At 44.7% G+C, this 18,467-nt stretch overlaps 1 protein-coding gene across 2 annotated transcripts; it reads right to left on the reverse strand.

The window, feature by feature from the left end:
* Nucleotides 1-1,877: 1,877 nt before the first annotated feature.
* On the reverse strand, nt 1,878-16,657 carry pld3 (phospholipase D family, member 3). Of its 2 annotated transcripts, none has more exons than XM_056611333.1 (12): nt 14,942-16,657; nt 14,487-14,571; nt 13,999-14,046; nt 13,551-13,714; nt 12,460-12,640; nt 12,093-12,207; nt 11,166-11,293; nt 8,651-8,851; nt 6,011-6,150; nt 5,427-5,610; nt 4,991-5,090; nt 1,878-4,449 (listed from the first exon to the last, which is right to left on the reverse strand). In XM_056611333.1, exons 2-12 carry the CDS (start codon nt 14,511-14,513, stop codon nt 4,277-4,279), a joined length of 1,461 nt encoding a protein of 486 aa, XP_056467308.1. In that variant the 5' UTR covers nt 14,514-14,571; nt 14,942-16,657; the 3' UTR covers nt 1,878-4,276. The 2 variants fall into 2 exon arrangements, with proteins under 2 accessions (XP_056467308.1, XP_056467307.1); XM_056611332.1 differs by having other exon boundaries at nt 1,879-4,449; nt 16,519-16,657.
* Nucleotides 16,658-18,467: the final 1,810 nt, after the last annotated feature.

The following is an 18,467-nucleotide window of genomic DNA, read 5'->3' on the forward strand; positions in this document are numbered from 1 at the left end:
CCATGTCCAGGCCAGCTTGGTTGAGACGGCGCCGGCTCAAATCTCGAGACAGGTGCAGCCGCGACAACCCCCTCAACCACCACGCCCTCATACCCAGGGTGGCCTCAACGCCCGGCTCTGTTGCGCCAGGCCGCTGAAGGACGCCCACCTGCCTCGCCCTGGTCCTCCAGCCTCCCCCGCCGGGTCCTCATGTCCCCCATGCGAGGCGCTCAGCGACGGGCTGCTGACCCAACAGTTCGACGAGCCGTCCTTCATGAGTGACTGTCAGAATTTGGACCGTCCCACAGAAGCTCAGAACCCATGGGAACGACAAGTCGCCGTCCGGTCTTCCCTGGAGGACTCCGGAGCGTCCAACCGCGACCCGAAGGGATCAGACACTCTCAGCGCCCCCAGGGCATCAGGTCTGGCGGGGGTCCCGTCCCGCGGCCGCGTTCCCCGCCCGTGCGGGGGTTCCACGGGGGAATCCCCCGGCCGGCCCTACCAGCTCTTCCCCGCGACGGCAGCCCGGAGCTCCCCCACCCAGCGCCAGGGCTGTCGTCCTGGGCCCGACGTACGCACTCCGACCTGGACCCCACACACCCCCTTACATCAGGCCGTCGCGAACCAGGTCCTTTCGTATTCCCTGCCACACCCGACGGACCCCCCTCATCAGCCCCCCCGATCCCTCCACCATCCCCAGCACCGGCTCCCGGGAGCGGGCTCGCATCAGCTCCCCCAGGGCGAGTGGCGATTCCCGGGCCCGCTTGGCGGAGGGGGAGCCCGGACGAACGGCCCGCCGTCTTCCTTCCAACCAAACACAAGCACGGCGGGAGGCCACTGCTTCCAGCCCCCGGCCCGCTCCTCCTGGTCCGACCCGTACCTCTGCGGGCTGGGTCGGGGCCCCAGGTGGCCAGAGGGGCGCCGGGAAACTCCTCCCCCACTTCCCCTTCTCTGCAGTTCCTGCACCAGGGAGACTCTGTGTACCCCGACCCCGGTCGCACTGCACCCCCAGACCCACACCGGAATGGGTCCGAATGAGTTCCTGACCCAGGACCGGAATAAGATCTCGTCCGAGGACCGGAACGAGGTCAAGACCAAGGACAAGCATGAGGTCCAAATTCCGGTCGCAGTAAAACAAATGATTGATGTCCAGACCCAGACCATGGAGCCAGAGCAGTATGAGGTCCACACCCAGCCCCAGCCTGAGCTCCAGGCCAAAGCCCCGCTACAGCATCAACCCCAGGCACCGGCCCTCGCAGGGCCTCCGTCAGACCTCCACCCTGATCTGGGTCAGCCGGGCCCCGGCCCGGGCTTCCAAGCAGAGAACCAGCCTCAGGAGTCCAGGGTCCAACCCCAAGAGGTCCCTTACCCGACCAGGGACGACGCCAAAGAACAGGGAGCAGAGACAGACGACCACCAGCCTCCGAGCAAAGAGGTGAAGTCTGGTTTTCCATTGGAATCGTGAAAGTAAACGTTTGCCGATTTAAATTTGTCATAAAAAAGGTATTATGAAGTGACAGGAGTGGTTCCATTGAAATATTAATTCGGACAAACATCCGAACTGAATTAGTCATACCTCATACAAGCCAAACTGAATTGAATTAGTAAAGTCAAATATTAAAGTAAAGTGGAAAATAACATTGAACCTCTTACAATCAACTAAATCCATTCCATATTTCCCAAGGGCTCGGCGAATAGTGAAAGGAGATAGTCAATCCGAGGCCGAGACACCTACATTGGTTGACTGCTCTGTTGTATCTCCCTCAGGCTTCGGTCCTGTGTGGATCCGAGGGGGGCAGTACCTTCCATCCTGGCCAGCACTTGGAGTCCCCTGGCCGGGTGTAAGATCCTGATATCAGGCCCCTCCTCGGGGCCTCACCTCCAGCACCCACTTCACCACTCATGGTCCAGCCCAGAGAAGGGTGGGGTATGAGGGAGACTATGGTGGGACAGCCCAATGACGGCTGACTTCAAAACAACAGACTGTTGAAAGTCGAGGAGAAACGAGAAAGAGTGAGCTTTAAGCCACATCTTTTGTAATACAAATGAGAACCAGGCGCATTAGACATCACAATAAACACATAAAGTAAAAATTGTATTGTTTGTTATACTTACAGTGTTGGGATGGGGCAGCAACATTTTATTTGAATCCATGATTTGGGCTAGAAGTACATTATATAGTTTTAATATGACTCAACTCTTAATAAATTATAATGAAACAATTCCTTATAATACACACTGTATGTTGGTCGGTTGAACTGGTTTCAATGAAAACTTCATACAGAAATGATATCTTCAATCATTTATTTCATTGTGTTACAAAGAAAAAGTCTGTACACAAATCTTTTTTAAGTCATTAAATAGGCAGCTGGTGTAAACTAAAAAGATGTTTAAAAACCCATCGATCTGATAAGGAAGCTAAAAATATCAGTGAACCCTATCTTTTTTTCTTTTCTATTGGCGCTATTTAAGTTGGCGTACCAATAGTTATTAACATTTTCTCACAATAAATCCAGCATTTCAAAGCATTTCTGAAAACACACCATTTGATTCATTCAATCATTACTCCCTGAGATTACCTGGGGCGATGTTTGCAGAAGAGGTAATGTCAAAGATAATACTTTGAGGTAAATAACTTTATTTTAAACACCACAGTCGCACCATTTAAAACTAAACAGTTTTCTAAACTAGTTGAAGGAAAGATCTTAAAAAAGATTTAAAAAAAAGATTCATGAGATGAGATGAAATAAGGGGATTCATCTCAGCTTATATTAATGATCCATTACTTAAAGTACAAAGTAATTTAAATTTGAGTGAATGAAATACTGGGGAGGTTGATTCTGTTTGCACGTCTTGATAAAGCTCATTGCTTTTTTGTCCACCTTGTTGTCAAGGTCAGAAGAAGGCAAAGATTTCATCTTGGAAACAGCTCACGGGGGAGTTTGCGGTCAACACTTTGAGTTAAGCTGCAGCTTACATCTATAAAGAGCAACTAGAACTGCAAGCAGTTATGCAGGGGTCCAAGAAGTGTGCATTTCGCCGGCACAACGCGACAAGAAATGTGCGTTTCGCCGGCACAAAGCGAAGCATGTGTTCAAAACGCTACCCTGAACCTGTGGATACAAAGGATTTGACTGTGGTAGGAGTAGCGAGAAGTCAGTGAAGCGTTTTCGCGGCGAAATTTTGTAGAAGATATACAATTTCCTCGTTTATTGCGCCCCCTAATGGCGAAATTTTCCGAATTTTTTATCGAACGACATTAAGGTTAGCACCAACATGTGTGTCAAATTTGGACTCGATCCGATGTCTAATTTTGGATTTCTTTGGATTTTTGATATTCCACGTCTAATTTAGCTAATAAACCAATATTCAAAACGCTACCGTTTCGTCGTCGAAGGTCTGATCAAAAAAGTGTTCCATGCATTCTTTGCGTGTGCGTCGGAAGATGTCGTATGCAAAGTTTGGTGTCGATTGGTCAAGAAATGTGGGAGGAGTAGGGAAAAAACAGTTTTGCGGTTTTCGCGATTTAGCGAAAAATATTCATAGACGCAAATGGGCGTGGCCTAGGCCAAAAGATGCAGCAGACTCCAGTGCATCTGTGTGTATAAAGTTTTGAATGTGGGAGGTTCGGTGTGGGAGTTATAGCCCCAAACGCGTATTCCTTGGTATAGCGCCACCTAGTGGCCGGCAGGTCTGGATTTTGTCGTCTGCTTAGTCCGAACAGATCTGGATCTAGTCATGCAATTCGCGTGTCGGCACCATTTACGGTTTGGGCTGTGGTATCACTTTTAGGGGGGCAAGTATAGGAATAATAATCCTTACAAAAACAATAGGGATCCAACCTGTTGGCTTGGACCCCTAATAACGACCATTATATAACTTTGTGGGGTGTTTATGGATATTTAAGGCTACACTAGTGCATTGGACAGGAGCTCTGGGACATTTCGCTCACCTTAACTCAAGTGACTAGCTCACTCCCAACGCAAAAGCTACATTTCCTCCTTACACCCTTCTTGATTTTGATTGGACTATCATCTGGTAGTCGATTAGGTTTCTTTCCACAGTGTAGCACTTGGATAACTTGGCTATGTCCTTCCGATAAAGATGTGTGCACATCCTACTGATGTGGGCAGCTATTGCTACAAGACGGGTAGGTCTCTGAGTCGAACTAACTTTACATGGTGGTAAGCGTTTGAATTCGTATTAGGAAGAAAAACAGTGTTCGCTCCTTGGCACTTTGATTGTTGCAGTGTTAAACATGGTGAGCCATCGCTACATACTAAGCTAAATCGTGCCCTTAAAAGGAGTGGTGGTCGATCGGGGTGCTGTAGGCGGAGTACCAGTCCCGGTCAAACACAGCCTTGAGCTGTGATTGGACAGTGGCCTCTTCCGTCTGCGAGGCAGTCTGGTTGACCACCAAGGCGACTCCGGCTGTGTTCACAAAGTAGTCACCTGACCAGTTGGATGTACCTGAGGGTGAAGCACACGCATCCAGACTTTATTTTGGTGACTGTTTGCCTTGCTTGATATCATACTGTATCCCATAAAATAGAGTTGAGGTAAAATAAAAAAATGTATAGAATTTAAATATGAATACACAATTATAAATCCGTAATTCTTGTATCATGTGTTGTTAATGGTGGGCCACATGCAGGGTGTGGCCTTATCGATGTAGGCTATCTTGTGTTGTTAATAGTGGTCCACATGCAGTGCATGTTGCCTTATCGATGTAGGCTATCTTGTGTTGTTAATAGTGGTCCACATGCAGTGCATGTTGCCTTATCGATGTAGGCTATCTTGTGTTGTTAATGGTGTTCCACATGCAGTGTGTGTTGCCTCACCGATGTAGGCCATCATGTGTTGTTAATGGTGGTCCACATGCAGTGCATGTTGCCTTACCGATGTAGGCTATCATGTGTCGTTAATGGTGGTCCACATGCAGGGTGTGGCCTTACCGATGTAGGCTATCATGTGTTGTTAATGGTGGTCCACATGCAGGGTGTGGCCTTACCGATGTAGGCTATCTTGTCGGTCACCATATACTTGTTGTGGTTGACTCTAGCGTAGGGGATTAGTCTCTGTGACGGGTTGGCCGGTACCACAAACAGCCTCTGAAAGACAAAAAAAAAAAATCACACATTGCATGCAATCAAGGGCAGGAAATCCTATGGGCTAGGGGTTCAAATCCCAGAAGATCCTAGAAGTCTGCCCTCTACTTGCCCCTTTACAACGAGGCAATACATCTTAAATTCACTGCGGGCGCTTTGGATTTAAGAGTCGCCATAAACAACACTCAATAAATAATGCTTACATGTCATTATTATCCAAGGAGAGCAGAGTCCGGGTCTATCAACGGAACCCTAGATATAGTTTCCAATATCTAGATGATCTTCTGCATCCACTCAGGATTCATGTTGATTTAAAGATGTACAGGGGCAGCCACTCACCACTTGGATGTCCAGTTTGTGCTTGGGGTCGTGGATGGACGCCAGGGACTTGAGGAAGGGCGGCATGAATGGCTGCGAGTGGGCCCAGTCGCTGATCAGCAGGCGCACCTGGAGCGCTGGTCCAGCATTGGCCGCTTTTACGAACGCAGCTCGTCTCAACTGGGTGTCAATTTCAGCCCAGTACCTGTAGGGGGCGCCAGACACACTGTCTCAGAACATGGACACTGAGGCCCTTTAACGCAATGTTGGGTTGACACAAGTAACGCTTAAATAAGACAGAAAATAAAAAGTACAACAATTTAGTGAAAGGGTGAAAATAACAACTCATTCATATCAACAAAATGTTCCCCCAAATCCACAGTGTCCCGTCAGGCCTCCTTCAGCACCGTCATCACCTGCGTGTGGATTCACTGTGTGACCCTTTGGATGGAGCTCCTTCTCAATGACTCAATAGTTAAATAGTAAACAGCATAACTGCATCGGGCAAAAGCAACCCTTTTCCCCAACCTTGAGGACGATCCACAAGGCCCTAAAACAACCACATACAAAAGGCCAACGCGGCGGCCCCGACGTCCGTGGCTTACTGCTTGGGACGGGAGAACTCCATCATGGGGACGTAGCTCATGACCGCGATGTTCACAAACTCCTCAGCGTCCTGGATCACAGACATCACCGCCTGCAGGTCCGAGGTCCGGCCCGCAGCGCACACGGAGGGAGGAGAGCTCTGAGGGAGGCCACAGCAAGGGACGCCATGTTAACTTAATGTTACCTGATGTTAACTAGATGTTACCTTATGGTAACTTAATGTTACCTGATGTTAACTAGATGTTACCTTATGGTAACTTAATGTTACCTGATGTTAACGTCATGTTACCTTATGGTAACTTATGGTAACTTAATGTTACCTGATGTTAACTAGATGTTCCCTTATGGTAACTTAATGTTACCTGATGTTAACGTCATGTTACCTTATGGTAACTTAATGTTACCTGATGTTAAAGCCATGTTACCTTATGGTAACTTATGGTAAGTCTTAATGTTAACTTAATGTTACCTGATGTTAACGTCATGTTACCTTATGGTAACTTATGGTAAGTCTTAATGTTAACTTAATGTTACCTGATGTTAACGTCATGTTACCTTATGGTAACTTATGGTAACTTAATGTTAACTTAATGTTTCCTGATGTTAACTTGATGTTACCTTATGGTAACTTAATGTTAACTTAATGTTACCTGATGTTAACTTCATGTTACTTCATGTCAACTTCATGTTGCTTCAAGTTACCTAATGTTAACTTAATGATACCTTTTATTACCTCATGTTAACTTAATTTTACCTTGATGTTACTTCAAGTCACCTAATGTCAACTTAATGTTTGTTCATGTTAACTTAATGTTACCTTGTGTTAACTTAATATTCCCTCACGTTAACTTAATGTGTGTTATGTGTGTGTTATGTTAACTTCATGTTACCATGATGTTACTTGATGTTAACTTACGTTACTGCATGATAACTTGAATTACGTCATGTTAACTTGATGTTACCTAATGTTACTTCATGTTAACTTAATGTTACCTCATGTTAACTTAATGTTACCTAATATTACCTCATGTTACCTAATGTTAACTTGTCACGTAACTTCATATTAACTTTATGTTACTTCATGATAACTTGATGTTATTTCATGTTAACTTGATGTTACTTCAAGTTACCTAATGTTAACTTATTGTTACTTCATGTTAACTTACTGTTACCTCATGTTAACTTAATGCTACAACATTTTACCAAAAGTTAACTAAATATATCTACATTTTACCTAATGTTAACTTAATGTTACTTCATGATAACTAAATGTTACTTCATGTACCTTAATGTTACACTTCTAAGTAGTTACCTACTTACATGATGCATTACTTTCTCAATTTTTATTGCTTAAAGGAGACATATTATGGTGTTTTCCCAACAAGTAAACATAGTATTTGAGTTCCAGAAAACATGTTTTTGAAGATGTTTGCTGGAAATAGCGTTTACGAAAAAAGATCTTGCCTCCCGCTATTGCCCTCTGTTTCAGTCCCTTCAGAATGAGCTGTTTCTGGTGTCTGTAGCTTTGATGCAAATGAGCTGCTGCCCATTGACCAATGAGCCGTCAGACTGAACCACAGCATGGAGGAGAAGGAACTGTTGCCGTTTACGGACTACTGGAGCTCTTTATCTAGATCATATAATATAACAATAATAATATTATATATGGGTTTTTATATAATATTATTCTAATATCACGGCCAAAAGCTATGTGCGCCTCGGATGATATTATGAATCATATAGACTGCGTCTGACGTCTATGGCACTTCCACAACAAGTAAAGACTCGTAGTGGGGGATATCTCGGCCATGGTTGAGAGGAATTGGGGGAAAGGAACTTTGGCCTTGACTCTCTGAAGTCCATGAACCGCAACATGGAGGAGAAAAGGGATTGTACTCAGGGAGCTGTGCTGCCGGACTTTCCGCCGAGCTCCCCGCACCGGAGCTGCCGGACTTCCGCCGAGACCTACCCCCGCCGGACCTGCCAGCTTCAGCGGCAGTTCAGCTCCCGGAGTACACCCACCGGAGCAGCCGGAAAGCTTCGGCCGCAGTTCGGCTCCCGGAGTACACCGCCGGAGCTAACAGTCTGGTCGCTTTCTCCCCCATGTCTCCAGCTTCGGCGGCAGTCCGGCAGAGAAAGGGATTGTAATCCCGGCGCTTAGCTGCAGGGCTAGCACCGAGCTCCCCCCGCCGGAGCTGCTCGTCCGCTGGTCCACAAAATCTTAGCTATGCTCTGATTGGAGGGGAGTGGGGAAGTGGGAGGTAATATTCAACTGTGCCCCCTTCCTACGTAGGAGGGGGCGCCGTAATTGACTCGCTTGTTTGGTAACTGTAGGCTGGGTACTTTCAGAAATACATATCTCGCTCCAAAAAATCATGTGCAGACTTTTTTCAAAGTTTGTATGCGTGACCCAAAACAGCACCCCACCACAGGAAACATGTTGTTTTCATAACATTTCCCTTTTAAGGTTTATTAATGACTTCAGGTTTAGGAGATACTTTGTTATGGCTGTGTTTTGTTTTGTTTGATTTACACAAATTAAATAACAAACAGAAAATACACGTGACCGTGCGGTAGAAAACACACCCAAATGACCTCATAATAATAATTTGATAAAGACAAATAATGAAAAAACTCACCGATAGGTAGACACCCGACTGTGTGTCGTTGAGTGGCAGCTGGAGGGGCGTGTCCTTGTTGTAGGCTGTGGAGAAACTGCTGGGCCAAGTAGCGGGGATTTCCTGACCGCTCTGGCCCAGGAACCAATAGGCTTCGAAGATCTTGCCCAGGTCTTCTGCGAGGCAGCTGCAGTTATAAACCACCACTCCCAGCTCTTTGACCTGGGGGAGGGAGAGCACAATCAAGGTGTTGGACTAAGGACCGAGTTTAGTAAAGTAAAGTGTACACTGACCTCACGAATATAATATGAATTCAAAAATGAATGTCATTTGTTGGATGTTTTGATCCAAAAGGTAAATGGCAAATGGATTTGATTTATATGGAGCTTTTCTAACCAGTGGCCACTCAAAGCGCTTTAAATTGATAGCTTAACATTCACCAATTCATCCACACATTCACTCATTCCTACAATGACGGCGGTGGCAGCCACGCAAGGCAACAGCCAGCTCGTCTGGAGCAGTTAGGGTTAGCTCCTCGATCCCCAGCTCCTCGACACTCCGCTAGGAGGAGCTGGGGATCGAACTAGCAAGCTTCCGGTCCGCCTCCTGAGCCACTTCCGCCCGGATATACAACAATTACTGTGCGTCAGCATACCCTCTAAGCATAACTAAACTAGTATAACCTGTGACTTAGTTTAGTTTATTATTTATTCATTTATATTCATTATATTCATTATATTCATTTATTTGCAAAATGTATGCACAATTTTAATTGCAGAGTGAGCCCCCCCACCCCCGAGGAACAAGACAGGACCAAACAACTTAAACCTTCCCACCTTTTAGGTCATTGATTCAAGACGGCGTGGACAGAATACTTGCTCAATATGGTTGACTTACAACCATTTAGGTTTATCTTTTTATAAACTACAAAAACTGGCAATGACTCAACGTCCAAGCAGGAAGTGGGTTCCTTGGACTTTTTCAAAAACATTTTGTACTTCTTCAAAACATCTTGGAATTTTGGAACCCTTTTCCAGTTGGTTGACTTCAGTAAAAGAGTGGAACACATGGGACGGACACACACACACACACACACACACACACACACACACACACACACACACACACACACACACACACACACACACACACACACACACACACACACACACACTGAGGTTAAACAAAAAAAGAAAGTCAAACTATTAGACAATAGGGTTGGGCCATCTTCTGATTGAACGATATATATCCCGTTAGTTCAAAATTATTACAGTAAACTCAGCGATACCATCTCAAAATATGTCTCTCTTTATAAGCGCCCCTTTCGTTTTTTTGCACATCAAATATTGATGTAAGCGAGGTATAAAGTGCTGCCGGATTTCTTTCTAACTACACAACCTAATTAGCAGGAAAAACTATCCGGGCATACAGGCAGACAATGGAGGAAAACATGAAATACGATGCCCTTGCTGTTCTCAAAATGGATGACTTTGTCACTCCATCTTCCGATGAAACTTTAGCCTAGCATAGACTACTACCAACACAAAGTTATGAATAGCAAGCTGATGAAGGACATGCCTAGCAGCCATAAACTTAACTTATTTGTTTATGGGTTTATTATGAATGAAACAAGAATGGAGGAAACAGTGATTTGCAGGAAACTGCAGGAGAGCGTGTTGCAGCACATTGGACTTTCGAAACAGAAGTCATAAGATGTGCTCTCGCTTGATTAAATTATTGATTATTTGACTGTTTAACCGTAAACCGCTATGTGTCGATTGTGTATATTGTGTATATTGTTGTGATTATGGCCCAACCCTACCAAAATAAACTCGATCACAGCATGTGCAGCTTCTGACAGAAATAAAATCAACCAAGTCAACACATTGGCTTCCTCCTTTACCCAAACAAGCGCCCAAACCTTTTGACTTGTTTCCCGGTTTTTTGGCTGACACTGCGGAGGCGTGAAGGGTTACTTTGGTTTAACCCTAACTCAGCACTGCAGGAGCCAAGCCCTCGTGATCCTTGATACAACCAACCTCACATGTCTGACCAACAGATATCTTAGACGCATTTCCGGCTGGTTCAGTAACATAATGCTGAGGTTAATTAGCACGGCATGGCTCCACATATCGCGTGCAAGCCAGACATGACATAGATGGGATGAAGTCTGACCAATCCTGCAAATGCTGAATTGAGTCAACTAACTGAAGCTGAACATGATTTGCAGAGGAGTATCGTGGTGTGGTGTCCATAAGATTTTATAAACACACACACACACACACACACACACACACACACACACACACACACACACACACACACACACACACACACACACACACACACACACACACACACACACACACACACACACACACACGATTCTGTTTATTTTGTTCTTGCAGAGTTAAATGCAATGAATGTGGTAAGGTGTGTTTGGTCTGTGTGTGGGATGGTGTTTTCCTATTTTCAAGTGTGGGTGTGTGGTCACATTTGTGTGCATTGGTGTGTGTATGTGTGTGTGTTTCTGTACCTGTGTGAGCGAGCGCCAGTCCATGTTGGGACTGCCGATGAAGATGTGCTTCTTGTCTACGATCCAGAACTTGGTGTGGAGGACCCCGTTGGTGAGCCCCCGCATGTTCACCGAGCGGATGATGGCCCCTGAAACATGTACAACCAACCCGGTCAGCACTCTGGGGGGGACCACCCTGGGGGTCCTACCCTGGGCCCCGCCGGCCCTCAGGGAGCAGGCCCCAGGGGGTACAACGAAAAGGATCACATCAAATATTTGTTGAATTTGTAAAATATGAAGTTCATTTTCGGGGATGATGACGGTGTGACCCGATATACTAGACCTACACCTCAGCTTCTGATATAGATATGAGTATTAATGATAACAGGGCTATGTTAGCCGTACAGGTGGGGCCACAAAGGAAAAAAACCCGCTGATCTGACGTAAACCCTTGGTTATACAAACGCATCCTTAAGAAAAGCTATACTATGGCCTAAAAGCCTGTACAAGGCTCGCTAAATGAAGCATCCTGCTAGCCGTTTAGCGAGCTAAACGGAACGACCTGCTGCTGAGTGACATGTATCTGAACTGTTGGTCGTTTTGGATGAATAGCGTCTTCTGAACGAGTGAACAGCGAATAGTACACAGAGAAGAGCTGATTATGGTTCCACGTCCACGCAACGCAAGGGCCAAGCAAACGCTTCGACGCAGTCGTGAACCTGTTTTGGTTCTGCGTCGGTTTTTAGTGAGTGGACCCATCACAGCCCTTTAGGTCGTGATTGTGGGAGGTTAAAATATTTGGGAGACGCATGTCAGGCCCTTGCGGAAGCAAGGGGGGTCCGCAAGGACGTAAAGGGTCCGTTAACCCCCTTGCGTTGCGTCGACGTGGAACCATAACCTTAAGAGAGGACTTGGAGAGGGTTCACGGTAAGAGGAACAGAGACTGACCGGCGCTGGTGAGGAACTTCAGGTTGGCAGGGTGCTTGTCTTTTTGTAAGTCCACGGCGATGCGCACGGGCAGCTTCCCGGACAGCTCGCCCAGTCTCTTCAGCACGTCCTCCCCCTGTGGCCCACAATGCACCGGGGTTGGATGTTTTAGGATATTCATGTGTCAAACATGACAAAAAAATTGTATTGGACATCAATTTGATGCTACCGATCAACTTAAAACACCAGAATAGTGGCAAGCATATTTAACTTTATATATATGACACATATGTAGGACTGACATTTGAAAACATTGAAACATTTTCAGATTGACACAAATGTCTAGCACCACGTTTTACAGCCATTGAACCAAATAGCATCCCCTCACCTGATTGGCGGTTGGCTCCTTGGTGCCTGTGTCTTTGTTGGTGAGGGTCCAATAGAAAGAGGCGATGTCGAGGCTGCTGCGAGCTTCACCAATCAGGTTGAGCCATGCCTGGTAGATGGAAGGGTTGGCAGTGCTCCCGTTGTACACCAAACCTTCCGGAATGCTCTCCACCAAAACTATCCTGATGTAGGAAACGTTTAAAAAGAAATTCCCAAGATAAGGTTGAGCTCAAAAAAAAAAAGGAAAGATAAAAGTTTAACCAAGAAGGAATGGATTACAAATGATAATGTTTTTCAGCAAAGTTTGGCAAAGTCTTATATTGTTGCTGAGGGTTATATAGGGGCAGGGTAGGGTAGTGTGGGGATTGGTAGTCCACTAGTTAGGGCGTTTGCCTCAAAGTCGAAAGGTCCCGGGTTCGAACCCCAAAGCCCTAACCCCAACCTGCTCCTTAATGACTTGTTTATGTACTGCCTAACCCTAACCTGCTCCTTAATGGCCTGTCTATGTACTGTTTAACCCCAACCTACACCTTAATGACCTGTCTATGTACTGCCTATCCACTTCCTGCTCCTTAATGACCTGTCTCTGTACTGTATAACCCCAACCTGCTCCTTAATGACTTGTTTATGTACTGCCTAACCCCTACCTGCTCCTTAATGACCTGTCTCTGTACTGTCAAACCCCTACCTGCTCCTTAATGACCTGTTTATGTACTGTCAAACCCCTACCTGCTCCTTAATGACCTGTTTATGTACTGTCAAACCCCAACCTGCTCGTTAATGACCCGTCTCTGTACTGTCTAACCCCTACCTGCTCCTTAATGACTTGTTTATGTACTGTCAAACCCCTACCTGCTCCTTAATGACCTGTTTATGTACTGTCAAACCCCTACCTGCTCCTTAATGACCTGCATATGAAATGCTCTTTACTCTGCAATTATTGATTACTATAACAGATAATTGACTTGCTTTTATGCAAGTGTCTGCTAAACAACCCAATAGTAAAACCCCAAATAGTACACAGTCCACTCTCTGGCATTCTTATGAGCTGGATAAACACACTGTCCTCCTGGCTGAACCTCTGGACCTCACCTGCAGGTGTCGGAGCAGGTCTGGGCGCGGCCCGCGGGGAACCTGGGGCTGGGGACTGTGTCCGGGGACGAGGAGGGCCCCCTGGTGGTCATCAGGCTCTGGAGGATCACGGCTAGCACCAGCAGGGTGGACACGCTGGCCAGGGCCAGCCCACACCTGTAGTACTGGGGGGAGGGGGGGGAGGGGGGACCGTGAGCTGGACGGGGGCTGTTTGGACCCGATCAAAAAGCCCTGAACGTGGTTCTTTAAATAACTTCACTAGAGTAACATAAAGTCTCAACAGACACACATTAAACCACTAATTTGAGACCGATAATGAACACATAATAGTGATTTGTTTTTTGTTTTTTTACGCATTTGTGTGAATGTGTCTGTGCATGCATGCATGCGTGCCCGTGTGCATGAGTGTAAACACACATTAGTGTATGCGCGTGTGTGTTATGGTCACCATCTGTGCTCTGCTGTATTCTTCTCTTCTCCGCTGAACGTCCTCCATCTACACGGCAGATAACAACTCAAACGTGAGCAGACATTACCACCACCCACAAAGCAGCTCAGCCACACACAACCACAACAACAACAACAATACTGATTATTCTTAAAGCTATCCTCGCAACGCTCTTTATCAAGTAGGATGAAGTATTTAAATTTTAATTATATATATTTAAGACGGTATAGGGGTGGTAGGAAGTCAGGGAGGGGCTGAAGCTGGAATATCAAGAATTTCTGCAAGAGAGTATTCTTAGGTGGTAACATGAGACAGTTACCACACACACACACACACACACACACACACACACACACACACACACACACACACACACACACACACACACACACACACACACACACACACACACACACACACACACACACAATAACAGTATTAGCGTAATCACTGCCTTCTGCAGGGGAAAAGAGGTGGTGGGGTCTTACCCTCTCGTAGGGAAGTCCCGTCTTCATGTTGACGGAGCACAGAGGATTCACCACTGGCTGAGGTTCTTCCTAGCGCTGCTCAGATCTGCGCAAGCAAATGTTTTGTCTCACTTTGGTATCGACACTGCTGTTTTCTTGTCCGTGTTTCCAGGCCTGTAGCCCCTTTCTCTGACCTGATGTTCTCTATTAGTCATCCTCAAAATCTGAACCTCTACTTCACCATACAGCTCATACTCTTTGAACAAGTACTGAAGCACTCACGTTCAAGTTAAACTGAAAGGTTTACATACAAGTTTGTTACATACAAAATCCTAAATGTTCCACAGGCAATGAAATGCTTACTTTGGCTGCACATTCGACTGCTCTTGGACAATAAATGCTTATCACACAATATTTATGGGCGTAAGAGTGACCAGGTGAAATAAAAGTACAGGTATACATCCAATAATGCTTACCCTCTCTTCCGGCTGTGTTGATCCGACGTCTATTCATAAACACAACTCCGAGCCGGGCATCGCTGTACGTCTGACTGGTGCTAATTTCTATACACCTGCGCCCATTGACTGTTGCGTTCCGTCTGTTGAGAACGTTCCAGGTGCACACAGAAGGACCAGCCCCATACGTCAACAAAGGATGTTTGTTCCGACGCAGTCGTTGTCCCGCGTATGCTATACTGTATCTGCGTCAATATCTATTTTACGTGGTACATAGGGTTCTTTGTTTTTTAAGGATAAATTATGTCCTCCTTTCGAACATAACGACACTGCGTTTCTCTTTTTGGATTGCTAAGTGAAGACACATTTGAGTGTCTGCTGGCAACTTGTTTTGGAGGAAGTATCTCATGTGGCAATGGTCGGATTGTCCGGGGCATTGATTCCCAAAAGGAAAAGGTATGTCATGTGACTCAGTGAATGCTGGGATCCTGGTGATTCATATACAAAACATCCAAGAAACTGTTTGAAATTACACAAAGTACAATAAAAAAATTAAAGTGGGACGTTCTACAGAAGAACATTTTGGTGCAAATGAAATCAATTGCCGTGAATGTTTCGGGTAGGCTACGGGTTTGTTTCCCCAGGTCCCCAGCCTACCTGCTGACCCCTATACGTGCTTCGACACGTTGGTCTAAATGAGCTGATAATCAGTTATACTCTTGGTCGATTTTTTGGAAATGAATGAATGGGAATGAAAAACAGTGATTGGGACTTACAGCACAGTCTGAATGTGAATGTGTTTTCCAAATCAACTTGATGATATGATTCACCTAAATACTTGTAGTTAATATCCCCGCTAAATTTGACTGGTATTCTAAACGTTTAGGCTTATAAGAACTAGACCTTGATGATTCAGTGACAGGCAGTGCACGTCAAGCGCTGTGCAAAATAACTAGGTCACAATTAATTTGTAACGTATTATGTAACTAGTATTACACCTATTTATTTCATTATAATGGGGCTATTCTTTGTTCAAGAAGAAGTGGGATTGGAAGAATTTATCTGTTGTATTTGAGAAAGAATGATGGCTAATTTGGACAACAGGACAACTTTTAGAAACCAGTATATCAAACAGTACATCAGTGCTGAAGTACTGGACGGCCGTATCTTGATCCTATACATTTTGTTTCAAAGTTGAAAGCATAACAGGACGACTCCCATGCTAAGTCACAGTCTCTGCCCCAGATGTTACACAGATGTGGTCCCGCATCATAACAAGAGACATGCACAAGCTTCATTGAACGCTATAACAACATTTAGGCTTTAGTTAGATACAAATAAATACTGTTTGTCTGACAGGAGAATCAGCAGCCAACTTAGAAACATTGATATGCAAAACAGAAAAAACAGAAAAGGCCTATAGGTCGAAAATACTTAAACATAGCAATATCTGTAGACAAATGGATGGATCGATTTGAATTCCAAATTACGAAGTGTTTCGTTCGGAGTTACTGAGCATCGACAACAATGAAGTTATGGCACCAATACTGAGGACTGACAGTAAGACAAGGCTGAAAACATAACACTCATTCACCTACCTGATATGGCTGTTATGCGGCCCCAACACAAATGGTCCATAAAACTGTGAGCCAAATTAAGTTATTTTAAGGCTATACGGTCGCTGCCAAATGTCGTACGGAGCGACAAAGACACCGCAGAGTTGAAAACATAACGAGAATCACGTGACCTAGCCATGTGACACGAAGTACCGTTGACAAATATAGTGATGCAGTGCGCCTCTATGAACAGAGGAGGGCGCCATGATACAGGAAGAGTGCTGCAGTCGACCTGAGGCGTTACGTTGCGTTTATGAACGAGGAAGGCGTCATTATAAAAGCAGTATAGTGCTGTTTACCCTTATTCCCAGACGAGGGCGCCCTAATACAGGCATTGTACCGATGCCTGTATTAGGCAATGTACCGAAGTGTAGCCCAATCTGAGTTTCTGCAGGGATATTCAAGTTACATAAAGCATGGGCAGCATAGCCATTCGATGAAGTGCAGCAAAGTTTATGTGATGGGTTCACGGTCTCTATTCTATAATTATGTATTATATTATGTTTAGATATATTCTGTATTTAAAATGCCGCCAAACGATCGGACAATAAATGATAGCACCATAGTATAAAAAAATAACAAATTCCTTAATAAATTAATCATATTGAACAACAATAAACTGGGTGAAAAAAAAGAGAGCTACAACTTCCTTGTAGGCCACTTCTATTCCTTGTTCTGATATCTCCGGGCGTTCTAGTAGCGGATGTCGCGGTCTCCACCAGGACGAGGTCTGGGACGGCGACTGGTGGCAGTTGGAAGGCGAGGCCGCGAGGATCTGATCACTTAACCAGGATACTGTTCCTCTATCTACATAAAATGTTATGCACAGCTGAACACACAATCTCAGCCCACGCACACAGGAGTTAATGAAGGCCTTATTACTAGGCCTATTACTAATTTATGGTTATTATATAATAACCATAATAATAATAATGATTATTATTTGTTTGTATTGGGGTTATTATTAGAGGTAGTTGTCGGCGTTGTTTTAATTCCACCACTAATTGACTAACAACTAATACAACTACTACAACTATAGTAGTAGTAGTTGTACTAGTTGTTAGTCAATTGGTGATGGTAATACTATTATTAGTTCCCTTATTTGGCCTATGGACTACTATTAAACATTCTAGAGATACCAAATTGAATACCAAATTTGAAACACAAACAAATTTGGACAATGATGAAATCAAAACACAATTATTTGAATAAAGAGCAGAGTATATATACATAGGTCCATAAATTCAACAGCAATGCGATGTTAAAGAGGGCTTCCCCACTGCAGACTAAGCCAGTATCAACATTTGTTTTGTAGTCTCTGATTAACTTTGCGCGTGTAAAATGATGGCTGTGCAGGCGTCAGCATGCCGCTAGAACAAATAGTCCTGCGCATGTTCCGATCAGGCGCCATGGAGCGCCCACCAATTAGGCCGATATTCGTTCAATTTCTGGATCAATTACATTTAAGACGGAGACGATTAAAGTAACCCTATTTCATGTGCTTGGAGTCCCCCTTTATTAATACAAATTAAAATAATGAGGATAAAGAAGTCGAGTATCATATCCAAATAGTACCATTAATCTTCTTTAAAAAAGGTAGTTTTTTTTTTTTTTACTGTTGCCAAGCAATGTCTAACATAAAAAACAATTACGAGCACGAACGTTTAAACGTTTCTTTAACAATCACATTAATAAAGTAGGCTAAATAAAGTTGAATATGTAGGGCCCCTTCTATATAGCCCTACATTGGCCCCGTGGTTAGAATATCTAAACATGAGGCGTACAGCATGTATTGTACACAAAAAGTGCGCTAACCTGTTTTCAGAAACCTCAAGGCAATTAAGAAGTCAAGCAGAATACGAACGAGTAATTGAAAATCCGTTTTTATGAAAGGCATTGTATTCTGCTTTTCGAACCGTTTGAATCCTCTG

Source organism: Gadus chalcogrammus, chromosome 16, assembly GCF_026213295.1.
Source record: "Gadus chalcogrammus isolate NIFS_2021 chromosome 16, NIFS_Gcha_1.0, whole genome shotgun sequence".
In the NCBI taxonomy this organism is placed as follows: domain Eukaryota; kingdom Metazoa; phylum Chordata; class Actinopteri; order Gadiformes; family Gadidae; genus Gadus; species Gadus chalcogrammus.

Coding starts and splice junctions, on each gene's coding strand:
- pld3 (XM_056611333.1), bottom strand. CDS start 14,513: ATGAAGACGGGACTTCCCTACGAGAGG. Junction 12,641..13,550: donor ACCTGCTCCGACACCTGCAG/GTGAGGTCCAGA, acceptor TTCCTACATCAG/GATAGTTTTGGTGGAGAGCA. Junction 8,852..11,165: donor ACTGGCGCTCGCTCACACAG/GTACAGAAACAC, acceptor TCCCTCCCCCAG/GTCAAAGAGCTGGGAGTGGT.